Source organism: Urtica dioica, chromosome 9 (genome assembly GCF_054948205.1).
Source record: "Urtica dioica subsp. dioica isolate 48M chromosome 9, U.dioica_male_clone48M_v1_H2, whole genome shotgun sequence".
Taxonomy (NCBI): Eukaryota; Viridiplantae; Streptophyta; class Magnoliopsida; order Rosales; family Urticaceae; genus Urtica; species Urtica dioica.
Genome location: NC_142764.1, coordinates 18,199,524 through 18,225,923, shown reverse-complemented (window position 1 = coordinate 18,225,923; position 26,400 = coordinate 18,199,524). Strand labels below are relative to the sequence as shown.

Here is a 26,400-nt window from a genome sequence, read left to right as displayed (position 1 = left end):
GAGTTCCGATCACATATGCATATATGGGTTCAGTGTGTGGGACTGAGTATATATCAAATTAAATCTGTGTGTGTGTGTGTGTGTCGTTCAGTGTGTAGTGTGATCATCTTGATTCTTGATGCTGTATATATTCTTGGTTAAACACCTTATTTATAGAAGACAGTTACAATTAAAATGAACTTTTTCAAGTTGTAGCGATTAGATGGAATGATTTAGGAATGATCCAAAATTTAATGTCCCTTATCGTGTCTGTCTCTCTTACATGCACGCCTCTTTTTTTTTTTTTTTGGCAGTGTTGTCTAAAAGTTATGGTTTTGAGGTTGTCTTTCTCCTATATTTGCCAAGATGTTAGACTGCCCTTATCCACTTAATATTGAAAGAGATGGGGTTTATACGTGTCATGAAGAAAAATTCAATTGACAAATTTTCCAATTTCTAGAGGGTAAAATTATATACTTTGCGCGCTTTAGTGAATATCGTTATATTCAAGAATGTTGTATGGTTATCAGCAAATTTAATTATATGACCCAGACATATTCTGCTATTCACCACCATTTGTTCTGAGTTTTTTTTAAATATTATTATTTATTTCCAGATGCATCTGATACGTCCTCTACAATTTTCAAGCTTATAGTTAGGATTTTTTTTTTTTTTTTTTTTTTTTTGACGCACTCACCAAACTGTAACATATTTGTCGACGTAAGTCTCTGTCCTTTATTTTTTTTTTCCTTTAGATTTTTTCATGAAAATCTGCGCGTCCTTATTTTTCGTATTTTACTTGCAACGTCATCGATTCATATCACGTTCCAACGCAGCATGAATTGTTTGTACTAGAGCATTTTAAAAAGGAAGTTTATTAAATACTATTTGAAGTACAAAAGCATGGTATGTTGAAAAAAAAAGTAATATACATATATATGTATATATATAGAAAAAATTATAATTCACAATGAAATTGATAAAAGTCGTATCTGCGTAATATTTTAAGTGAAAGAGAGATCGATCTATAAATAAATATATAGATATAAATAAATTGATCCAAGGACTCAAGGAAAACTATAAATAAATATAAATAAAGAAATAATATAAAGAAAAAAGAAAAATCTATACCGATTCCGTGGAATTGATTATGTGGCTGGCATAGAACAATCATCGTTATTCAAGGTAAAATGGCAAAAAAAAAAAAAAAAAAAAAAAAAAACTTGTTTTAGCGAGACGAAAAAAGTACCAATTAATGTGATGGAGAAATTTTATTTTTCCAAGTGGCCAAGTTGAATGACTTCTCTGAGCGATGTTGATTAGGGAACGTACTCGTACTTACAAGAACCGTGACCTGCCACCAAATCAATATCACAGCAATTAAATAATATATTTATGCACGCACTTATACATATTTATTGTAGAATTCTCTTGAAACAAACTACAGTTTTGTATTTCAAATCAAATTATATAGCCTTTGACTATTTTGTAATTTTCGGATCAATTCTCCAGAATTCTAGCTAATTTTTTTTTTCCATTAAACTGTAGCTAATTTAATAGCTGGGGTCATATTATCAATAATTAGTTACCTGTAAGAAATAGATAGATATGGGATACGAAGAAGAAAAGAAGAAGGAAGAAGTAATTAACCCCACATTCATAAACACATTTTCTACTATTAAGCAAGCAATTTATAAAAAATGCAAACATCATCTAAAGTAGGGAAATATCACACTCAAATGTGATTGTGTATATGTCCCATATATTTATCATGGTACCGATAATTAAACTATAGTGTTTAATTCATTCTCTAAAAAAAAAAATATTGTGTTCATCATTGTGCCAATTCCAATATTTAATTATATTCGTAAACGTTCTTGGCTTTTGAAATCGGAAAACGGAGAGACCTTTAAACTTTAGTGACATTAAAATATATAAAATAAAAAAAAACTTAATTTTGACTATTTCCCTAATCAATTAGTTTTAAGAGAAATATAACTCATTATACCCCTTGAAACATACCAATTTTATTTTAGCAACCGTTTCAGTTTTTTTTTTAAGAAAAGTGTTCGGGCGGGCTGACGTGGCAAGTAGGAGAATATGATAATTACCCATTAAAAATTATTTATTTTAATTCCTATTTTTATTCTCTCTCTTCGATCGTTTGCTTTTCAGAGCGTTTGTCCTTGTTGAAATCTTTGAACTCTCTTCAGCACATTTCGTTGCTTTAATTTTTGGTCAAAGCTTAGGAACATTTGTTTTTTGCGTTGTCTTTTTAATTTTTGAAGTTGCCTTACGATCTTTCATGTCTGGTAAAGTTTGTGGGCGAAATTATTTTTTTTATTGTCTGTTTGCTAATCGTAGTATGATGATCCAATTTGGTATTCTTTGTTGCATTTTTATGACGCAAAACGAAGTCCTGGTATTTTAGAGGGATTTGTTGATATGCGTATAGGTTGTGAGCAGATTTATGATTTATTTTTAATTGGCAATTAATTTGAGGCAAATCTAATGAAATTTAGCATATTTATTTTCCCTAAATTTGCTCTCTCTCTGGCCGGCAACTCTCTCGTTGATCCTGGGTATCCAGGCCCCGTTGATCATCATTGATTTTTTCAGGGGGTTCTCTTAAACGTTTAATTTTTTGAAAAATGTTGTTTTTTCTTCGTTTCTTCTTCTTTTATGTTGATGATGAATTTTTGCTTGTGTTTTAATATATGTTTGTTTCATTTTCATCACTATGTATCCTTTTTATACTGTAGTCCAGTTTTTCTTTTCTACTTCTTTAATAGTTGATCATGTCTGTTGCTTTTGTTCCTACTGATGCCCCACCGCTGCCGTCTTCTCCGACGAAACCTAGATCCACACCTCCGTCGTCTTCATTGTCGGCGTCGCATCTTCTCCGGCAAGAGAACGATGGCAAAGGCGGACGATGCCGAATGTCTCGTCAAAGGTTATGCATGAGAGAGCTTGGGCGACAAAGTGGTTTTTTTTTTTTTTTTTTTTTTTTTTTTGGTTTCCAAATACAAGTAACTGCAAGTAACTGTTTTCTTCTCCCCCTCAAGCGCCAGATCTACGACCGCCACGGGAGACTCTCAAATCCGGCCATTTCCCTCCGCCGCCGCCGCGATCTCGCCACCAGCAATCTGCCTAGGCGTCGGCGTCCTCCGCCTCCTCTTTTCGCGACGCCGACGATAGATTTGCCGACATTTTTGGATCGGAGAGCTCCAGCGCCGACGGGAGGAGCGCGAGCCAAGGAAGGAGTGTGTGCCGGGGGAGGAGGGGGGCGGAGGATAGAGGATGGCCGCGGCGGTTGAGAATCTGCTTCCATGTAGTCTTGAGGAGCTTTATAAGGGTGTGAAGAAGAAGATGAAGATGTCCAGGGTTGTCAGTGAATCTTTTGGGTTAGTTTCTCGATTTCGGTTTGTTTGGAATTGGAATCAACGTTTTTATTTTATTTTATTATTATTATTAGAGATTGTTTGATTGTAGTTTTTAGAGTTTCTTAGTCGATTGTTTGATGTTGTGTTTGTTTTGTGAATCGTTTTATTCTTCTTCTAGATTTTTTTAAGGCTTTTTATTAATCTGAGTCCGAGGTTTTAGATTGAAAATAAGTATGGAATTTTTGAAAGGGACGTTTGTTTTCATTGGGTGTTTGGTGGTTGTAAATCGCTGGACTCGACTAATGTTTCTTGCAAATTCCGTTTAGGGTTCTAATGAATTTTTATTTTTTTAAATTTTATTTTAGTTCTGTTTCAACATTAGGTCTTTAGAAACATTTTTATTCTTTTACTTATTTTTTATTAAGCGTTGCATCTTAGAAATGATTTTCATTTTGATCTTATAGGCTTTTTAATATCAGGATATATGTGTTTGCTAGTGTTCTTGTGGTTGTTTGGTCCACCTAGTGCTTGATTATATGTGCAAAGGATTTTTTTATGAAGCTTTTGGCTAACGTTTTTGTCTTTTTTTGCTCATTTTCCTAATCTGATTTCTCGAATGTGTTTTTTTTTTTTGTCCAGCATAATAGTTTTCATATATTCTATGTGCAGTATCCTCAGAACAAAGTTTCAATGTGTTTATGGTTTTATCCTTTTGTTCTATATAGATATATAATCACACAATACACTAATCAATCGACTCTTTGAATGATATGTTATGTTTTTTTTCCTTGCTTTCATTTGCCTTGTCTCCTTTTTCTTTCCAGTTTTATCTTAGAGACTCAACATATTTTTTCAATTGTTTAGTTTAATTTATCAGGAATCTTGAAATAGCATCTTTCTTTGTTGTTCTTTTTTTGTTCCGTTTGAATCACGTAGTGGCTCTATGTCTTTGTAAATTCATCTATTCAACATTCAAAGTCTGGATCATTTGCCAACACGTATGTTATGCTTGTTTTTTTTCCTTTCTTAAACTTCTCTGGAAGTTTGTATACATTACTTTTAAAGTTAATTTTGTCAAAAAATCTTTGTTCTTACTTAAATAATCAAACATAAAATTTGATATAAATCTTCTTGATTGTTTCGGTTCAATTCTGTAACCGCTTTCGTCTCCCTGTGTGGTAGTTTTGGTTCCTTGTAATGACCCTTACCAGATTACCTCGTGGACGTCAAATTTTCTTCTTATTTTTAGTCTGTCCAATCCAGACGGTCTTCTACATATCGCTTGCCGAGTGGTCCTGAACCCAGACAGGACCGCTCCCAAGCAAGATGGATACCCCCAAGTTGCGACCACTACAAGCTCAACGTCGATGCTTCAATTCCTAAATCTTCAAACTACTTTGGAGTTGGAGCCGTGATTCGCAACTCTTCTGGACTGGTTATGGCTGCATTGGCTCAAAATCTCCCAGGCAAATTCACGGTCAAAGAAGCTGAAGCTCCCGCTCTCTGCTATGGCTTATCTTGGGCTTTGGAAGTGTTTCTGCCTATCCACTTTGTGGAGTCAGATGCTAAGATTGTGGTACAAGCTCATGAGAAGGAAACTATCTTCAAGAATGAGTTTAGTTCCATTTGTCGGATGTATCTAGTTTATTGTCTAACTTTCCAGGAGTAAAGTTGTCTCACGTCTATAGGGAAGCCAACATGGCAGCCCATGGTTTAGCAACTTACGCTCTTTTCATAGATGATAAACTCATTTGGTTGGAGGATTACCCTCTTTCGATAGAGTCTGTAATTAATCAAGAACGCCATGATTAATAATAGATTTCTATTTTTCAAAAAAAAAATTTGCTCTCTCTCTCTCTCTCTCATTTAACATGTTTCCAAATTTGTTAATTAATACTAATTTTTGTTAATCTAGGTTATTATTGTAAACTTTTGTTAATTAACGGTAATAGGATTAGTTGCTTGGTTTGGCCTTATAATTGTCGTTAATAATCATTGATAATCGGTAATTATCGTTAGATAATAATCGGTAATAATTTTTTCAGTGTTTTTTTTTGTGTGTATTTAATAGCTTTGACGTTTTCACTTTCTTTTCCAATTGTGTAATCGGTTGCTATTTAATCGCGTTATTAGTTACTACCATTTATTTTTATTTTTTATACGAATATTAGTCAGTTGGCATAAATTAAATAGAGGGTAAGTTAGTCTCTATTCATTAGGAAATAATGACGTGTGACTAATAATCAATTATTATCCAAACAATGACTAGTTTACAATTTTGAGTGTGAAAATGGTCAAATATCTACAGTGCCCTAGTTTCAAATGACTATTTTGTATAATTTTTTCGAGACTTTATGTTTAATTAAACAAAATAAATAATTTAAACAAAATAAATTATAATAATAATAATAATTATTATTATTATTATTATTTAAATATCTATTAATGATTTAGAAAAAGAAACTATGATGTTTTTTATTTATTTATTTATCTAGTGATTGTATATATCTAACCATTTTGACCTAAATATATATATTTTCAAAATAAAATCTAGGGGAATTTCATATTTTAAATCTTAAAAGTCAACAGAATGTATGATTGTGATCTAGTGTAAAACATTTTGGTATAAATGAGACATTTTTATAATGGTATATTAGATATATACATGACATTTTCCATGTAAAGCATAAAACAGTTACTAGGTAAAAGAGTGAGTTACTAGGATCAAGAGCAGTGACCAAGGCAGCGGCGTTGAAGTAGCAAGAACCGCCCTTGTGCTTGAACTTCTGGTAATAATCATTGAAGGCAAAAGAGGCATGGTCTATCAAAGTGTTGGGCAAATAGCAATCTTGGTTCGGTTGAATCTTCCTACAATCTGCACCGCCTTTTTGGCAAGCCCAATTCAACGCGTTTCGCAGCTCCTCGTCCGGGGTCTGCTCGTCCGCCACGCAATACTCTTCCATTTGCCCCTCTATCCCAAAAAAAATAAAATAAAATAAAATAAAAGCTTAGCATTAAACAAAAATATTAAAGATGGATTGTGATTTCGACATGTACCGGATCTTTGAAGGGTTATGGTGAAAATGAGGAGGACTAGTGCTACAACTGCTACCAAATTATTTCTTATCAGCATTTTGTTTTTCCTCCTCCAAAATTGCTTGCTAGCTTGCTTTACTTTGCTTGATAAGGCTTATTGACCTGTGATTTGTGAATTAAATGATATACATTTTTCAGCTTTATTTAAAGTTGGATCCCCATCTACGACATACGTTGCTTCATTTCTAAGGTTTTGAAATGCCCGCTTTTTTTTTTTACATATTTTTTTTTAATTAATTCAAAATTGCTACGTTAGAAAAGGCGTATATCACGGACTTTTGACGCTTGTAGCTGATCAACAACGTGAAAACATTCTGTGGATTTATGGGTATCACATGTTGTGGAATTTCTTACGTAATAAAGAGGAGCATACAGTTATTTCGATTCCCTTCTGATATTGGCTTGCTTAATGAAAACAGAGCAAAGTAAGTTGAAATATATATCATTTTCATTGATTTATAATCCACACCACGTTAAAGACTGTGCGCATATATCTTATATATTCGTTAAGGTGCAAAAAATCAAGTTAGGGACCTTATTTCCTTTTGTTAACCATTCTAATTTCTAAACATAAAACAGTTCTAATAAGATTCTTTTGGGTGAAGTCAGACGCATATTAATAGTAATAATTCATCAAATTTCTCAACTAGATTAGTAAGTAGACTATATTTCATGTGTGATTATAACTCAGGAGGTCAAACTGGTACGGGTGAATCTACTCAGCACTTGAGCTGGCGTATATTTATTTACATCATATTTGGTATAAAATTGGTACACAAAACCTCTTAAAAAGAATATAAAAAAATGTAGTGTTGTTTTTCCATCTTGGAAAAATGACACCCCACTTTAAAAATTTACAAGGGCGCAATTATGAGGCGTCCAAGCACATTATCAGAAGCCCACGAGTCAAACAAACGAGCAAGGCCCTCAAGTCAAGTCCTCGTGGGAAGTCATCAATAAAAATTCGTCGCTCAGTAAAAATCCTTAAGTTGAGTCTAAGGCAAGTCGAGTCCTCCAGCCAAAGCCCTCAATCTAAAGCAAAACTCAAACTTAATACATAGTAAAGATCTTCGGTTAGAACCCTTGACAAAATCTTCGGCTAAGTCAAAGACACTCGGCCAAAAGCCCTGTCAAACACCTTGGCCAAACCTTGAGCCAAGTTCAAGACCTTCAGCCAAACCTTGAGCCAAGTTCAAGACCTTCAGCCAAACTCTTCTTCTGAATCCTCGGCCAACCGCCAAACTGTCAGCAGAGTACCGTGGTAAGCCTTTGTGTCGTGCCTTTTTCCAGCCTACGTCAAGCTTTTCCTAAGCGTTGCACCACTCCATGCGCCCAATGCAAAGTGGCTGGATGCCTCGCTCAACACCTCGCCTTCTCACTACCACTCCTCATGCGCACAAGTCTCACGTCAACCTCGGCCAAGCTCGACCCTTGGCTAGAATCTCGACCATCGTAGCCTCACATCCAAGAAAGAGAAGCTTGTCCACAATAAACTCTCGACTATCATGGCCTCGATGACTTTCGGCTATGCTCTGACTCTAGGTCACCTACAAACCCTCCGCCTTGGCATCCATCGGCCAAGTTCCTTGTCGAGATTCTACACCCAAAATGGCGTGGGATCCTTTTGTTTTTCCTTGTCCCATGATGTCTCCAAGGCCAACCAAGCATCTCAAAACTCCAAGCTCACCTATAAATACCCTCTCAACACAAAGTTGAGATAAGTTTGCTCTCAACTTAAGAAACCCATTGCAAAATGAATTATAAGCCCTAAATTCTCTTTCTCACTACTCATTTTCTCTCTCTTAAATCTAGAATGGGGCTTAGCCTTATATTTAGTAATCAGATTAATGTTGAGCATTGGAGCGCACATCCGGAGAAATCCATCCGCGTCTCTTTAGGATTGACAACTTCCACACCTTTGATCATACATGTGGTCATTGAGTCCGACCCTGAATCGAACCACATGTGATATTAATTGTTGATTCAAAATACGACATTAACAAAAAACAATCTTTGATGTTGAGGGAACTCCAAAGACTCTAATGATCTCATCAGCATTGGAGCGCACGTCCGGAGAAATCCCTCCGCGTCTCTTTAGGATTGACAACTTCCACACCTTTGATCATACATGTGGTCATCGGATCCGATCCTAAATCGAACAACATGTGATATTGAATGTTGATTCAAAAAACGACATTGACAAAAACATTTTTTGATGTTAAGGGAACTCCAAAGACTCTAATGATCTCATCTTCAAAGTCCAGTATATCATTCTCGCCTGCAGAAATACTTGGTTGCCTAGGAGCCCAACAAAATTATTACAATCATAAAAACCAGAAAGATTCAACAAAATACAACCAAGCATGGAATTTAATCGTAAATAAAGGCATATGTGGAAATTATATTATTGGTTATTACTATTACATAAAATTAGACTAAAACGTTTAAGATTGTTATATAGCTAACGTTTCGTAAATATTATGTAAATAGCCACAAACATGACGTGACATTCCTGATTTGCCATTTCATTGAAATAAATTTGTGGGGTATTTACGTCAATTTGTGCGTGTAAATATATGGACGGGGCTATTTACCTAAGATTTATGAAAAGTTGACTATATAGCAATGTGAAACTGTAATATGGCTATATACCTAATGGACCCTTATTATTATTAGTTAGACGTATTATTAGATAAATGATACCTTGTAGATTAGTGTAAGCTGTAAGTAAATAAGGAGAGTGAGATATTCTCTCTAAAGTTGTTAGTTTGTTTGCTATCTTTTATGATTCATCTCTAACATAATAGCATCAACAATCGAATATATTTACTGGTGCAATTCCTCTATTTTTTTGGTATAAGAAAAAAGAAGAATATTCCGTTCTCGAATTCTTCATCATCTCTTTCTCAAATTCAATGCCTCTAAAAGGAACTTGCATTCTCTTTCAAAAAGACTTTTCGTCATTCGAACTCCTTCACAAGGTTGGTTTCCATCTTTGTGGCCAAGAGCTCTGCTTTCACTAGCGACTTTCTCGACACTGCCTTCGCTTGATGAGCTATACACGCACCTATCTTGTCCCTGGTTAAGTTGTCAAGGCCGTCAAATTCCTTCATCGTAGTCAGCTTAGAGGGTAGACATGATAGTAGGAGCCATAAAGGGGTCTGTTTTAGTAAATGAATTCATTCCGGGCACGCTACTCCTTCAAACACCAAATTGGCATAGTTTAAGAGGTTGCACTACAAAGCCTATTCCTTTTCTCGACCTGCCAGCTCTGGGAAGCGGCCACATCACGTTCCATGGGGAGGCAAGCCGACAACGCCTTGTCTAGGGAGCATTCGCCAAAGATATGAAATTCCAATTCTAAATTCTTTAAGCAAACTTTGCACCTGTCGAATCAGATTAAACTATCCCACTTATAATAATCAGAAAATTAGAAAAAATATCCAATTTAAACGTTTGACATTACTAAATAGCCAACGCTAATTTTAGGTAAATAGTCATTTTCAGATGTAAATCTTAGGTAAATAGTCAACGTTTGGTATATGAAACCTTATGTTGGATTCATATGGTTTTTGGTACTTCAGTAGCTTGGTACTTCAGACATGCTAAGTACTCTGGGCATAGCTAGCTATGTACTTTGTGAGAATTTTGGGAGTAACATTTTGTTATATTAAGTTTTTATTGTATTGTGACTGCTAAGTTAACAGATGTCAGACCATGGTGGACAAAGATTTTCTTAGTAGGATAAGAGAAAATAGATCTTGCCATCCAAAATACTTGGCTTGATTACAGGGTTAGTTGACAACATTATTATTTGCAACTATAAGCACTTTCTTTTTCTTCACGTTAGGTATATTTTTTTTATTTTTTTTTAAACCTGAATTCCATATCCACGTTCATACGTACAATTGTAATTGTTATCACTTGGTTGATAAGAGGTTAAAAAGAAAACTAGCCAGCTAAGTTAATTGTTTGAACGCAACAAAACAACGTAATACTAAACAGAACTGTAATTGAAAATTAATACTAAGCCAACAATGTCATGAAAAAGCATATAAACACAACGACATCGAAACTCAGCTTAAAAACATTACATGCATCGATCAACCGAAACTTCATAATTAATAACTATGACATTTATATATATATCAAAGAACTGTTTTACAGATGAAGAGAAGTATCAACATCAGTTTCACAAAAACCATCTTTTGAATCTTGATCACACGTGTTCAACATCGGAGTTTCCAAAGGCCACAGTGTCTTAAACACAGGCTTCTCAACACCGCTACAAAAATAGTACCGATGTTCGTCTTCTTCCTCGAAATCACACCCGAAAGAAGGCCACAAGGAGAGAGAGACTTTCTGGGACGTAATTGATTTCCGAGGAAAGAACAGATCAGGGTGAAAAAACAACCTAGACGGCTCATAGCCAACGTTTGTGGAAGTACTAAGGTTGTTGAACTGTACTTTGTTCATGTTGTTGTTGTTTGGTTCTGATAGACTAGTTCTCAGAAGCTCTCTCTCTTCCCTCATTTCCTTTTCTCTCTGGACCTGTCTGAACCTCTCTTGCAACAAGGCAATTGAGGAACAAACGACAGTCGTTTCATGCCCTTCCCTACCCATTATATTGATATGTGTGTGTACGTGAAATCTAATGAGGTCTCTACATGCAAAATGAATGTTGGGTATATTTATAGGGGAATTTGTTTATCGGTTAAGGTTGTCTGATTTTAATTTCTTTTTTAATTTTTATTTTATTTTATTTGGTTTGGGAGATAAAATAAGTGGGAAAAAAAAGGCAATGAGAATCGGCAGGTGATCTGCCAAGTCCAAAGGGAAGAGGACAAAGAGGCCAAATCTTGGGGGAGTTGTTTTGTTGGGTTAGTGTAACGTATGAATATGATATGAGTAGTGATGCAAAAAAGCAAAAAAGTGTAAATGGCTAAAAGGGCTTTGGAGATGTGTCCAAGAAGAATGTTGAAACAAGCTAGCACATGGAAGCAAGTGCTTGGAGGAATGTGATGGCTCCGATGCTCTCTGTCTCAGCTTTTGTCTCTAAAGTCCCTCCCTCCTTTTGACTATCCATACCATTTTAAAACTATCTCACCCGGATCAGAAATTAAAACAACCCCATTTTGATTAATGTTAAGAAAATTTATTAAAATGTCAAAAATATGTTTTTTTTTTGTTTTTGTTTTTGTTGGGAAAGCTAGCATTGGGAAGAGGGAATGTGGTGGGGGAGGTGTGAACTGGTAGAAAAAGACAAGGATAATGGAAGAGGGAATAATCTTTTAAGTGTTCTAATTGCGGTGCACTTGATTGAACAATAATAATAATAATGTGACAAAGACAAACAAACCAAACATTCTATTCTCTCTTTCTCTCTCAAGATTTGTAAATTTGTCTTGGAGTTTTTGGATGGGAATGGCATGCATACATGAAAGCTGAAGATGCTAAATAGGGGAATAGACTGGATGCTTCTTTATGCAGCAAAGACTCAACCCACTCTCTCTATTTATTATTAATTGTTATTTATTTAACGAATTCCCAAGCTAGAGAGAGATTCAAAACATTTATGCATTATTTGGTGAACTCAATCATATCCATTTGCATTGGTTTAGGGGTGAATTAAAACAAACCAAGGGTAGCTTGTAAATTTTATTTCTTGAAAAAAATACATATTAAAGGGAGTAGAAAACTATACAACGGTTATCGTCCTTTTGATGGGCCAACTTTTGTTGTTCACCCATCGTACTTACTTACTATTCATGTCCTTGTACGCGCATATATATATATATATATATATATATATATATATATATATATATATATTCATTATTGGTTTGTGAGTCGATACTTAAAAGGAAATGATATATAAGATCCTTTCAAACAAAATTACAAAACTGGCGGAAGAAAAACAGGTTTGACTGAAAAAAATATGACTAGCTACTATCGACAACCAAAAAAATATGATGAACTCAATCTTAGTTTTGACTGCAAGAATTTGGAGTCCATATATGGTAACCTTATGGGGCAACCTTTTAATCAAACCTCACCACCAAATGAGATATATTTTCTTATATAAAAAAAAAAAAACCAAATGAGATGTCTCAACATCCAAGTGAGCTTTAAAATAATGGAAAAATTGTACAAAATAGTCATTTGAAACTTATTGATTTACAAAATAACCAAAGTTTCAACTTTTCAGTAAAGTAGCTAAATTTACATTTTCAAAATTTTTATGACATCCATGATTAAAATTTTTGACGATTATTATGAGCAATTTGTCACTTTCAAAAAAATTAATCTTGGGGTCAAAATTTATTTTGAAACTAGATTGTTGCACATTTTAATTATTTCACTCAGTTAAGACAAACTTTGGCTATTTTGCAAATTCATAACTTCAAATTGGCTATTTAGCTACATCATCCTAATATAATTGAGATGTGTGGCCCCGTAGTCCAAGCCTACTTAAGGTTAAGCTCGTCATTAATTAGTTGAGTTCATCGCTAAAGAATGCGCAATTAGCTGATCTTCACCATCAAATACAAATACACGTTGCTCATCTCCAACTCGTGCTCAGTTGGTTGAGTACATGGGAAGAGCGAGCCAAGTATTGGGAGGCAGTGTCAATGTATCCAGAAATTTAGTTCCGAAACACCTCATACAAAATTAGTTAATGACTAAAGATATTTTTTTAATTATAAATAAATAACGATTTTGAGCCTATGAATAGAGTATAAAATATATCATTGAAAATTAAAATCCGAATCAGAATCAAATAACCAAACTCTAATTCCATATTTAAATTTGTTAGAGATATTATTTCTAAAATCAATATATTTATTGAAATAAAATTCAAATAAATAAAGTAGGATATATAAGAAATTTGAATGTGCCAAGTGCAAAGCATTTATTAAACTAGTGTTATAAAATAGAATTCGTAAATTATAGGCATTCTAAGACTTTAATGACTTCTTTTGACGTCCTTTAATTGAGATTAGTGTCTAACATAAATAAAGAAGAAAAATTAATAGTTAAGGTTATTGATAAAAGAATAGATTAAAGCTTCCGATTAAGAAACAATAATATATTACTATAAGCTATTTAACATTCGGTTTTAAATTATATTTGTCTACTATTTATCTAATTCAAAAAAAAAAAAAAATATGTATAGCTATTTAACATTCTGTTTTAAATTATATTTGTCTACTATTTAACTAATTCAAAATATAAAAAATAATGGGATAGCAAAAAATCTGGATTGGAACCAGGTCACACATATTCAAGCAAGCGTTAGTAATAATACATAACTTTTATTATAATAAAGGATAAAATGTGAATGTTTTAATTTTGCACCATTGATTTACAGCATTGATGTTGCACCACTTTATCTGCTCATTTTGAATACAATTTTTAACTAAGACACGGTTTCACTAGTTTTTCTTGCATCGGATGATTACATATGTGTGATGTCATATTTTAGATTTTCCATTTTTAGCTTTCTATATCATTTGTTTATGTTAATGGCAAATGCAACGCCGTCATAAAATTTATACAGGAGGCTTGTTCTCCGACAAAGAAAGGTAGGATCTTCCAGCTCAAAATCGAACTCCAACATAAAGTTGATGAGGAGTTCTTCATTTGCTTGATCACCCCGTTCGAAATAGAATCAAACTCTATGTTTTGTGCCATGTGCCTCCGCCACAAATACCTACTTCCGCTCATACCGGCCCATTGATATATGCATTTCGACAAATCATAATGTTCAAAGTCTCACAAAACCCTCTGCAACTCATCGGAATAGATCCTCGGAATAAAGTTATTGAGAATTATGGGAATATTGTTTCTATAACGGATAACAGGTTGGCCTCCTTATTATCGTAAGTGTCAATCCACGCGCAACACTTGACATCTGAAGTGCAATTTCGGTGATTCCATTGAATTTTGGGTGGCATATGTGTAATAATATTTCCAACAAGAGACTTCGTATGTATCCAAGCCAGCCAACAAACTTGTTGTCTGATGAAAACGACATCATGCATACTTGTCGCCTATTTCGTGGAACTGAGGGATTAAAAAAAATTATTCTGTGGAACTGCAAAATTGGTGCCTAGATTTTTGGTGGCGCAGTTGTAAAAATATTGACGATAACAGATTTCGAACGTAACATAGTTGGTCCTCAGTTTTTAAATACCTGGTCCTCTGGGAAGGAAATGACGTCAGGAAAACTTGTCATCTACTGAGTTGATATGATGCTCGGGTGGCTCGCTTGTAATTATGGATGGCATGCATTTTGGGTGGTGCATATGTGAATATAGCTCAAAAGACTTCGAGCATATCACACCAGGGCAATGTAGTTGTCGTATGATAAGAAAACGACATATTCACGTCAACCATATTACGGTGGCTCACTTGTAATTAACAATAGCCTCTGTCTATGGGTGACGTCTTTGTAAATATACCGCACGATAGTTCGGGTATACCCCACCCGTGGACAAAACTTGTCGTCTGTGAAGGATTAAAAAAGGATTCAAAATATCCGTTATTTTTGAAATCATACACTTATAAAGCGTTAGCTTTGTAGTTTTTTTTATGAATAAATAAGTGTGTGCTGTTATAAGAAACGGCCCACATAAAAATGCCCACTTAGGGCCAACACCCTATAAAATCGTTTTGAAATTTTGCTCTGAATTTTGTAATTAATTTTTTAATTTTCCATGATTCGCACCTCATACCCTTTTAATTTTGTTATCGTTTCAGTTTCTACGGACCTTATTTTCCTCTTTGAATACCCATTTAAGCTAAAATCATTTTCAAATTTCATACCCACCAATTTTGCATGAGTCGCACCTCATACCCTTTTAATTTTGTTATCGTTTCAGTTTATATGTACCTTGTTTTTCTTCTTTGAATGCCCATTTAATTCAACATGTGGATGTCGTACGCTACATATAATAAATTCAATTAGGATGCGCATATGCCCTATAGCTTTGGGCCGGGCACACCTTTTAAATTGATTGAGTTGAAATGTTGCTTGGGTGGCTCGCTTGAAATTATGGGTGGCAGCATGACATGCATCACTACTACAAATTTCATTTTTTGGTGCGAAAGGGTATCGGGTGCGACATGTCGCACCTAAATGGGCATTGGGTGCGACATGTCGCACCGGATACCTTTCTAGAAAACCAAAAATTTCGCTCATTTTAAGTGGTATCAGGTGCCACATGTCGTACCCAATACTATCCGGTGCGACATGTCGCACACCTAAAAGTTTTAAAAAATTTAGGCGGGCTTAAAATCTCTCCTCTTATTTTTACTCTCCTGAATTGAAAAGTTTTTTTTTAAGTATCCGGTGCGACATGTCGCACTTAATATGAGCAACAGGTGCGACATGTCGCACTTGAAAATATTAGGTTAAAATTATAAAACACCGCTCCTTCTTCTTATTCTTCTTCATGCCTCTCTCATTCTCTCTCTCTCACTCTCTCTCTCTCTCTCGTCCCTCTGCCGTCGCCTGTCCTCCTCGCCGTCGCCCATCCTCATCGCCACCAAGCCTACGTAAGCTCTCTCACTCGGCCGACGACCTCAGCCACCTCCGCCGAGCACCTCCGTCGTCCATGACCGCAAGGGACGACCTATTTTGCTCTCCGCCCTCCAACAGAGCACAACGCCTCCTCCATCGCCCGTCGAGGGCAAGGTCGGCGAGAGAGGATGGGGAGGAGGGGCAGCGAGGGCTGAGGCTCGGCGAGGGAAGAGGGGGAGGAGGGGCGGCGTACAAATTTATTTATTTTTAATTAAAATAACGTATTAGGTGCGACATGTCGCACATAATACTCATTTTTTTAGATTTTTTGAAGCCAAATAGGTGCGACTTTGGGTGCGACATGTCGCACCGAAAAATGTCGCACCTAATATATGATACTTTTAGGTGCGACATGTCGCACCCAAAGCCTTTAGCGACGGGCTTTTAGGTGCGACAATGTCACACCCGATGCCTATATTTGTAGTAGTGCATGTGAGTGGCGCATAAGACTTCGTGGCAACGTAGTTGTCATATGATAAGGAAACGACATATTTTCATCAACCATATTACGATGACTCACTTGTAATTAGCTGCAGTAAATATTTACTATAAAACGAGGATTCTACAACGCTTAAAAAACTTGCCAAGTGTTGTAGAATCCAGCGTAGTAGAAGATTCTATAACGCTTAAATATCCGTTGTAGAATCCAAGAACTTTCTACAACGCTTAAAAATCTGTTGTAGAATCCAAGCTTCTACAACGGATGTTGGCCATGGTATCCATCTCACCGCGGCGAAGGTCTTTTACAACGCTTATTTTAAGCGTTGTAGAAGGTCTCGCCGCGACGAGGTAGAAAACTCACCGCAGCGAGGTCCATCCTTCTACAACGCTTGAACTATGCGTTGTAGAAATTTCTTGCTGCAGCATAAAACACGTGGCACCGCGGCGAGGATTCTACAACGGATAATCTAAGTGTTGTGGAAAATCTGAAATATATTAAATTCTACAACGCTTAACCACAAGCGTTGTAGAAACACCCAGTTTCTACAACGCTTATGTTAAGCGTTGTAGAATTCCTAGTTTCTACAACACTTATTTTAAGCGTTGTAGAAAATGGGTTGTAGAATCCAACATTTGTAGTAGTGAATAGGGATACCGCTCGATACTTCTTCGGGCATACCAAATACCCATGGACGAACCATGTCGTCTGTTAAGAAAATGACATTAGGCATAACGATTTACTACTGTAATCTGAGGAAAATTCACCCTCCCAGATTGGTAAGTAAGAATTTGTGCACGCACAATATTGATGAGGGTATTTCGACATTTGTAAAAGGTTTCTCAATATCCTTGATAACTCTTTTTTTTTTTTAATTTCCATTTCGGAATGTTGCTTGTAGAAACCAAAAGAGGGTGTAACAATCAGCATACTTGTCGTATTTTCAGTTTAAAAGCCTTTTGAGTGGCTCACTTGTAATTACTGATCGCACATGCAATTTGGTGCGGCGCATATGTGAATATAGCTCAAGAGACGTCGGGCATATCTTGGTGGCTCACTTGTAATTATGGGTCGCATCTAATTTACTCCCGACGTCGTAATCCTCAAACGGTCGTGCTTTGCCCTCCGTCTGTGATTAGGGGACTCTCATAATCTTCTTCTTTAGTAGTTAATTATGTTGGATTTGCGGGACTCTTGTAAATGTCTTCTTAAATGATAAGCGTGTACTAAAGCACCGGTATCACCTTGCTCCGGTACAGACTCCGAGTAAGTCCATGTGACTTTGACTCTGAGAATAACAGAAGAAACAACAGACAATAAGACAAAAAAAAAAAAGCAAAAATATACAAGGACACGACATATATAGAAATATCTTTTGTAAATTAGAACAACACAGCAAATTCAAGACTATAGTTGGGGTACATAACGTCCCCCTTGTTTCAAACTCTTCTGGTAAAATGTACTTAAAACAATATTTTAAGTGGTTTACAAAATTTCTTATACACCCCCAATAAATTTAGACTGATTTTTTTAACAAAATTTTCCCCCAACAATAAATTTTGGCTCCACCATTGTAAACTTTTCAGTCCCAAGAGGCATATACCCCCCTTGAAAGTTTAAAAAGTTAAAAAATTAATCCCACAAGTTTTTTTTTTTATTATTAAGTCTTACATTTTTAGCTCAAAATAAGATGATTGCCCCCTACAGTTAATTCTGTTCCACCAATAATTTAGTTTATCAATTAATAATATTTATCAAATAAGTTAAGTTAATGATCAAAGAAGTGTTGTTCGACTAGTTAAGCTCATTGCCAAAGAAGTCAGACGCCTCGACAAAATGGTTCATCGTATTCACGAGTCTTCATCTGCATGCAAAGTTATTTTCTGAATTCAAAATAATGGTATATTACTATTATAGAGGCATATATGAGAGCATTTCTAAATGTTAAATAAGGGTTCAATCAATTGATTAACTTTTACACATTTTTTACTTATTATGATATAGTAAAAATCAGATATCGAAGTCCCAATATGCCCGATCTACAATTGATATAGAATTAGTGAGATCCCAAGATTTGCGTTAGACGATTTCAAGGATTAATGTGTGGCTTGATCGTGACAATGTTTGTTACAGGTACAATAATTATAATTATTTAAGTAATCAGATGCTTCGAATAATATGTATCATAAGGGTGTAGTACATATTGATTTGAATGAGAGAGTGGAAGTCCATGGTGGAATGTAGTCAAATGAGCATAAAAGTTCTTAATCTAATCCTTTGTCAAATGTTAGAAGTTTTCTACAGCCTCCCCGATCGGACGTGATTCCAAGAGTCGATACTTGTTTCGATATTTTCATTCATACTAGTTTTGGGGCCAAGCCCCTGCATGGCCTTATTATACATTTTTTGTTTGATATTAAGTTTATGTGCCTTAATCCATATAAATAAGGGAAAATAACATATTTATACCCTGTGTTTTAGTGAAATGTCGAGTTTAACCCTCGGTTTTCAAAAATGTCGAGTTCATACCCTCTGTTTAACTAAAATGACAAAATTATACCCCATGTTTAACTAAAATTACGAAATTATACCATGAAATAGACAACAGTATCACGAATATTCTTTTTATTGACTTTTTATTGACGTTGACTATAATATATATATATAAACACCAATTATCTTTATTCATTCGCGCTATATATGTAATTTATTTAAAAACTAAAAAATAAACAACAGTATCTTAATCGTGAAGAACACAGAAAGATGCAAATGGGTAAACATCGATAGTTGATAATCATCAAAATCGCATATTCGAACAGAGAATCCAGAATTTAGAGTTACAATTCGAACACGGAATGAAGTCATTTCTTAGGAGGTATGAGTTTTATTATTTAATTTCAATTTAAGGTTATTTTTATTTCAAAATTGAGAATTTGGAAGTTAGGGCACTGATTTAGATTTGATTTGGTTTTTCTTATATAAAAGTTAATATCAATGAAAGGGAGATTTGTGACGCTGTTATTCATTTCAGGGTATAATTTCGTCATTTTAGTTAAACAGAGGGTATGAACTCGATATTTTTGAAAACCGAGGGTTAAACTCGACATTTCACTAAAACACAGGGTATAAATGTGATATTTTGCCTATAAATAATAATAAAAGTAATGTTCAAAAGAACTACACGAAAGACAAAACTATATAATATAATGATGATAGTAATATGATCATAATTTGTAACAAAAAGTGGTTATTTACAATAAAGAGAGAATATATAAAAAAAAAAAAAAAAAAAAAAAGAGAAGAGAAGGAAAAAAAACATAATATGGTCATTATAACATATATATCTAGTAGGGCTAAACCTATGTGATAAAAATAACCTATATATATATATATATATATATACAGCAGTTAAACAGTTAATATATTGTCATACGCAGTGACGGAGCCAGTATAGGCCCAGCAGGGGCTTAAGCCCGGCCTCAAAAAAAAAATTTGCACTTTTTGCCCATTTTAAAAAAAAATTACATTTTTTCCCTTGAAAATTTATACTTTTGGCCCAATTTTTATAAATTTTTTACAATCAAGCCCCCCCTGAATTTTTTTTTTCAAATTAGCCTCCCTTGATGGGCTTTTCTGGCTCCGTCACTGGTCATACGTAGATTATACATATATAATGTAATAGTAAATACGGTGATTAAAAAACTTTGTAGATATTTTTCTTCAAAAAGATTTATTTTTCTTTTTCAGGCTCTGCTTGTCTGATGCGTCTGAGAGTTGTGGAAGCAGGATGGATTTGTTCTGATTCTTGTGATGGCATGTTGGACGTGCTGTTTTTTTCTAGAATGATTTTTTTGGTTGAGGGTAGAATTTTGTGGTGTAGGGTTTTTTGTTGCAAAGATTACTTTGAAATTTGGTGTATTTGAATATGAGGTCTCTGCTTTTGTGGCCTTGAGGTAAATATAGAGTTCATCTTCAGTTGATACTTGAATAAGTGATCGCATGTGTGATTGATCGTAATTCTACAAATTTGGAAATATTAGTCGTGTCGAGCTTGAGCGCTCAGGTCGGGGATGAAAGTGTTGTGAAATGGCTAGCAAAGTGGTAGATAATCGAGGTTGGTGATGGTGGCTCTCGTCACAGAGACTCGTGAGTTTGTGTTCCATGGCCACTCTATGCTGCTTCAGCGATTTGTATAAGGATTTCACCTAATAATTAAGTTGAGCTTTTATCGCGGCTATCAAATCTGTGAGTTCCACGGCAGGGATTGATGAAACCACCAATGATACGACTTTGCTTCAGGGGTATCGAGTATTCTTCTTCGAGTGAGGATGAACTTCAAAGAAAGGCATAAAAGAATTCATTCACTGCCTTTGCATTACAATTACTTAGGCCTTTATATAGCCGTTTGCTTAACTAAATTTGGGAATATTCTAAACTATTAGCTAATGATATATAATTTCTAACTAGCTTGATATAAGGGTATAATTCCTAATACAAAAATATAATTCTCAGCTCGCTTAGTATTTAGGAATATTTTAGACTGCTAGCTAATGGTGTATCACATTTACATATACTTTTATGCTAAAATAGGGTATTGATTTAGAAACAAACTTGGAATGGATCACATAAGTGTATGGTTCAAAGAAGTTTGAGAATCAACGTCCAAAGCTCCATGGATGAATGGTATTTATTGTGGAGTCCATTTTATGAAATTTCTCTAAAGTAAAATGTTGGACTTCATGAAACAATTTTTTTCAAATAATATGGTAACTATTTATGGGACAATTACGTCAGTAGCCTAATAAGTGTGAGAGTATAAAAAAAATCATTTTTATATTCTTCATTAGGCATGTTCAGCCAAAGGCCCAATATATGATTATGTTCGAGCAAAGGCCCAATAAATTATCCAATTCGGCATAAGGAGAGAATCCAAGCCCAGTCTGCGAAGAAGTGATCCAGCTCGCCTATTTTGACCCGGCCAAGGAGAGAAGTCATGGTCAACTGTAATACCGCCGAGAAGACCGGATCTAAGACTTGGCCAATCCGCGACGTGACGAGGATGAGCTGATCAACACGTGTCTTAGAGATTTGTAGACATTTTTTGCAGACAAGCTTTCGTTTTACATTCAACATTTATTCAAATCCTCTCAGTCTACTTTTGAGCTCGCCTACTTGAGTTCGACAGCTCGTCCCTTGTAAACATCTGATATTAATAAAGTTATTCTTTTCACATTTCGCATTATATTTCTTTCAAATTAAATATTGTTTGTTTCTTATACGAAGTCATTCTAAGACCTACTATATAATAAAATAAATACACACTAAATAAGTATTTGTGATTGTTGAGATCCCGAAATTAACATCAACAATAACTCACCCTCATTTTAAAAAATAGTCAAAGTTTCATTTTATTAAGAAAATAGTCCGCCCAGTCGAAGTAAATTAAATTAATAGTTTTAGTTAATGAATTTATTTCGGTCTGTTGAGCTATTTTCTTAATAAAATAAATTTTTTTCAAGAATCTTAAAAGAAATTAGGGGATTGGCTATTTGCAAAAAAATTCTTCATTATTTATGGTAGCTATTTTACGTTTTATCTCAAGAATAATATAACCAGTCATTTTTCTTTTTTTGGTGTTTACAATTTTTTTTAAATATCATTTATTATTTTGGGTTCTATTTAATTTTATTAATTGCTTAAAATTTCGTTTATAATGAAAAAAAATTACCATTTGAAAAAAATGCTATTTCTGAAAAATTATTAAATAGCCAATAATTTGAAAATATTACCATTTTAAACCGTTATTTGCGTAATTTTACGTAACAAAAAGTCAAAGTTATCAACTTCCACACCTTGCCTTGAAACAAGGCCCAACAATCCTTCACAGCCCAACCCATTTTTTTTTTCTCTGTTACGAACGAAATCCAATCGGATGGTCTCCAAGATCAGCTAGTGAATATCGAACAGAGCTCGGTCAGTTGCGAGAGAACGCAAAGAGACTGCTTGAACCGAAAACGATGAACACAGACATCACAGCGTCGGCGAAGCCGGAGTACCCAGTGCTTGATCGGAACCCTCCGTTCACCAAAGTCGTCGGAAACTTTAGCTCCCTCGACTACCTCCGATTCCTCACCATCTCCGGCATCTCCGTCACTGTCGGATATCTCTCCGGTCAGAATATCCCTTCTCTCAGCTCTGTAAGGCTTCAATTTCAAATTAATTTGTCGGATTCACCGGTTTCTGTGGCGCAGGTATCAAGCCGGGGATCAAGGGACCGTCGATGGTCACCGGAGGTCTGATCGGCGTCATGGGAGGCTTTATGTACGCCTACCAGAACTCTGCCGGAAGAATCATGGGCTTCTTCCCCAATCCAGACGAGGTCGCTCATTACAGAAAGTGAGAATCGCTATCGATTTGACTTTTCCTGTTTTAGGGTTTTTTTTTTTTTTGGCGGTTCCTTATTGGCGTTCATAATAAAATAACCAGTCTGTTTGTTTTGGATTGAAAGTGATCAAGTTTTTGCCATTCCGATGAACTCATTCGTGTTCGCGTGGTGGTATATGTGGATTATGTTTAAAACCAATGCTGAATTCTGTAATTGCTTTTATAAAGTTCCCCAAAAATGAATGAAATTGTTTGAGGATTTAGGTTCTTTTCTGGTGAGTTTTCATGGTAAGAAACTAAGTGGTGATTCTTTCCTTGTTTATATATGTGGCATTCATTTTTTATGTTAGTCTTTGATAAGATATCATCTGCAAAATATAAGTGAAATCATGTGTGCAATAGAAAAGGGATTTTAGAATGCTCTTCTTCTGATCTCAAACTCTAGTCAAGAGTTTGAGCAAAAAAAAAAAAAAAAAAACTCTAGCTAAGAGAATAGCTCGCTCCTCGTTGATTTGCTTTATCTGTAGCTATGGTCCGTCATTTTTTTTTTCTGGCTACGCCGTAGGACCAGATTAAGCATATTCCTCAAGACTTGGATTTTCGACGATTCTATGTCACGATTCTCTGTAGAGCTGTCACCGTATACAAGTTTAGGAACACAATTATAGGTTAGAGGCCGAGGGAAAAAAAGAGTGGGTTCTTACCAGAAATGTTTTCATAAGTGGTCGTGAATTGGAGATTCGCGTATTCTTTAATGTAGTTAAATACTACAGGTGTTGAGAGACTGGTGTAGATTTTGTAGGTATGAAGTCTTTCGCTTCCCTTTAGAGTCATTGATCGTAGAAAAATAATCGTTTTATCTTGAATTTTTGCTCAAAATTGTCTAGAGTGACAGACTTGCAAGAACAATATTTCTTTGTTCTTATATAAATTTTGCCAGTGGTTCTTCTAAGACTTTTTTTTCTTTAACACGTAAGCTGATTCTAAAAGTAAATTTGTTACAGAAAGTGTGAATATTGCATTTTGTAAGAATTTCAATCTGCCAAAGGTGGTGTTTATTTTACAAATAGCAACCTTATAAATTCTGACTTATCACTTGAAACGCTTTACTAATGAATCATGGTCATCCGAAGATCTGAGCGAATTGGAGTAATATAGCCATATAGAACGCTATTCATTCCAAAGCGTCTTTTTTGCAATAAAAGATATTGAAAAATTGCTCAATTTTATTTGTAATTTGTATGGATTTATTCTCATTTAAGGCTGATGCCTCAATTATCTCTCTTTTTTTTAAGACTAGAATTAATTCAACTATTTATTTATTTATATTTAATATACATATATATGATATAATTACTGGTATATTACTCTTCGCTCGATTCCTATATGAGCCGATTTTCTTACTAGACCTGGTATGATGACGTTCAGCTGGATGAAAGGCAATGTGTAGAAATTACACATGATATTGTGTTTTTAAAAGGGATTATTTCTAAATATTAATCCAAAACTATGATTATATTGCATTTTTGGTACAAAATTCCTCAATAAAATATTTTTTTATTTTTATTTTATTTACTCTCTCTCTCTCTCTCTCTCTCTCTCTCTCTCTCTCTCTCTCTCAGCTAAGAAAGATTTCACATTTTCAATGATTTAATGCTCAAGAATGATTCTTATATAATTATGAAAAGTTTGTAAAAATTTGAAAAATCTGGGAAATCGTTGAAGATTTATCGATATAGATGTTTTTTTATTGACAATGATGTCAATAAATCTTCAAATGATTATGAGAAAATCCTTTGAAGATTTATCGACATTGATGTCAATAAAAAAAATATCAATAAATCTTTAAATGAATTAGTAGATTTTTCTTTTTCTCATTTTTTTCCAGATTTCAAAAAAAAAAAATCCTGGTGAGCTTTCTCTTCGTCGCGTAGGGCTAAGTAATCCTAGGGTTTCTGATAACCTGAGTTAGTTTTTTTGAAGAGAAATAAGAGAAGAAAAAAAAGCAAAGAAATATGATAAAGGTTAAAAACATAATTGCACATAAAGTGTGGTCATATTTTTTAATAAAATTAGACATATTGAATTTTGGTCATAGACTAGTATGGAAGTCATAGTTTCGGAATAATTTATTTTTAAAACTTATCGCATGAATAGTGTGTTTAAAGGTCTTCAAAGTTTTTTTTTAGTGAAAATAGTGTTTTCTAAATTATAAACAATCAATTATTTATCTTGATGTTTATAAATATTTTTAAAATTTGTTTACTATTTTGAGTTTCATTTAAATTTATTTCATTTACCGTTAAATTTAAGAAAAATAATTTCAAATAATTATTTATAGTTTTAAACCATATGTTTCTAAAAGATATTTAAAACAGAATTCTGATACCATCAAAAATTGTACACATGATTTTTCTTTTTTTTTCGAAATATTAAGAGTACATTTATTTTTATATTCATGAATAGTATCAAAATTAATTAGATTCAAGTATATTATTTTGGTTTTCCCGGAATTTTAATACCGATCGAATAGTAACATTATGGAATCGTAACATTTCGGACGGAACTTTAGGAGGACAAAAATGAAATTCCATGGAAGACAGAAATATTGGTGCTTTGCCTAGATAATCATTGCTTGAGAATTGATTATTGGAATGACCTTTGGAAATGGGTAGGGGTGGTGTTTTATCGAGAGACGGGATATAATTTATGCATGCATTATACTATTTTTTTTTTCTTTTCATATATATATATATATATATATATATATATATATATATAAAGTAAAGTGTATGCATATACTATATACGTGTAGGGTGATTTGCTTTGCAAGAGTTCTTTTTTCACTTTGAAATAGTAAAAGGAAAAACAAGTTGCCTCGTGCAGTCGTATAAAGTAAAATAAATGACCTGGTCATTCCCCACCGGGTTGTTTTTGACGCTTTTGTCATTTATTCTTTCCCAAAAGCCTACAAAGAAGAATAATTCCACAATTGGCCATCTAATTAAAGGAACAATTAGAACAATATACTATTTAATTTCAACTGGACCCTTTATTTTTAATTTGTATATACAAATTTCATAAAATTAAATTAACAGATAACGGATAAATGATGAAATTTTGTTTTTTTTTTTATCATCATAATATTATATAATTGAAAAATATGACTTTTTGAACCAAAATATTCTTGAACGCTAAAAATCCTTGCATCCTGTCGCATAATTTTTTTTTTCCTGGTTATGGTTATATGCGACAACGACGGATCGTAGCACTACAATTTTTTTTCAATTAATTTGGTCATGACACTTTTGTCCAAAAAATCATATATTTTAGATTTAGACACATTTTTTTAGATAAAAATTAATTTAGTGTGTTATTACTTATTAGTGAGCAATTTCTCTTGGTATAATACAATTTAAGAAATTACGGAACAAAAATGGTAAGGATTTGAAGGGCTAAAGATGATCTATTGCCCGAACTTTCCTGGATTGCCATTGTTGCTACTTGGAGCTTTTTGTTTTTAACTTTTGGAT

The 26,400-nt window shown here is 34.2% G+C and overlaps 4 protein-coding genes across 4 annotated transcripts; 2 read left to right on the top strand and 2 right to left on the bottom strand.

Moving 5' to 3' along the window:
* Positions 1–1,041: 1,041 nt before the first annotated feature.
* Positions 1,042–6,550, bottom strand: LOC149385444 (Carbohydrate-binding X8 domain superfamily protein). Its single transcript, XM_089625048.1, has 3 exons — positions 6,420–6,550; positions 6,082–6,333; positions 1,042–1,333 (listed from the first exon to the last, which is right to left on the bottom strand). The coding sequence occupies exons 1-3, from the start codon at positions 6,493–6,495 to the stop codon at positions 1,299–1,301; spliced, it is 363 nt and encodes a 120-aa protein (XP_089481174.1). The 5' UTR covers positions 6,496–6,550; the 3' UTR covers positions 1,042–1,298.
* LOC149385445 (uncharacterized) lies at positions 3,242–5,151 on the top strand. Its single transcript, XM_089625047.1, has 2 exons — positions 3,242–3,383; positions 4,626–5,151. Exons 1-2 carry the CDS (start codon positions 3,280–3,282, stop codon positions 5,029–5,031), a joined length of 510 nt encoding a protein of 169 aa, XP_089481173.1. The 5' UTR covers positions 3,242–3,279; the 3' UTR covers positions 5,032–5,151.
* A 4,069-nt stretch (positions 6,551–10,619) lies between the features above and the next one.
* On the bottom strand, positions 10,620–11,081 carry LOC149385443 (uncharacterized). The gene has a single exon (XM_089626337.1). It carries the CDS (start codon positions 11,079–11,081, stop codon positions 10,620–10,622), a length of 462 nt encoding a protein of 153 aa, XP_089482463.1.
* Positions 11,082–22,409: 11,328 nt separating this feature from the next.
* On the top strand, positions 22,410–23,139 carry LOC149385442 (NADH-ubiquinone oxidoreductase). The gene is made up of 2 exons (XM_089626074.1): positions 22,410–22,654; positions 22,735–23,139. Exons 1-2 carry the CDS (start codon positions 22,501–22,503, stop codon positions 22,881–22,883), a joined length of 303 nt encoding a protein of 100 aa, XP_089482200.1. The 5' UTR covers positions 22,410–22,500; the 3' UTR covers positions 22,884–23,139.
* The last annotated feature ends 3,261 nt before the right edge of the window (positions 23,140–26,400 follow it).

Excerpts from the sequence above, each read along its gene's own strand:
- LOC149385445 (XM_089625047.1), top strand. The coding sequence starts at position 3,280 with ATGGCCGCGGCGGTTGAGAATCTGCTTCCATGTAGTCTTGAGGAGCTT. Across the intron at positions 3,384-4,625 it reads GTTGTCAGTGAATCTTTTGG|ACGGTCTTCTACATATCGCT; the intron begins GTTAGTTTCTCG and ends TGTCCAATCCAG.
- LOC149385443 (XM_089626337.1), bottom strand. The coding sequence starts at position 11,081 with ATGGGTAGGGAAGGGCATGAAACGACTGTCGTTTGTTCCTCAATTGCC.
- LOC149385442 (XM_089626074.1), top strand. The coding sequence starts at position 22,501 with ATGAACACAGACATCACAGCGTCGGCGAAGCCGGAGTACCCAGTGCTT. Across the intron at positions 22,655-22,734 it reads CACTGTCGGATATCTCTCCG|GTATCAAGCCGGGGATCAAG; the intron begins GTCAGAATATCC and ends TCTGTGGCGCAG.
- LOC149385444 (XM_089625048.1), bottom strand. The coding sequence starts at position 6,495 with ATGCTGATAAGAAATAATTTGGTAGCAGTTGTAGCACTAGTCCTCCTC. Across the intron at positions 6,334-6,419 it reads CATAACCCTTCAAAGATCCG|AGGGGCAAATGGAAGAGTAT; the intron begins GTACATGTCGAA and ends TTTTTGGGATAG. Across the intron at positions 1,334-6,081 it reads GGTCACTGCTCTTGATCCTA|GTCACGGTTCTTGTAAGTAC; the intron begins GTAACTCACTCT and ends ATTTGGTGGCAG.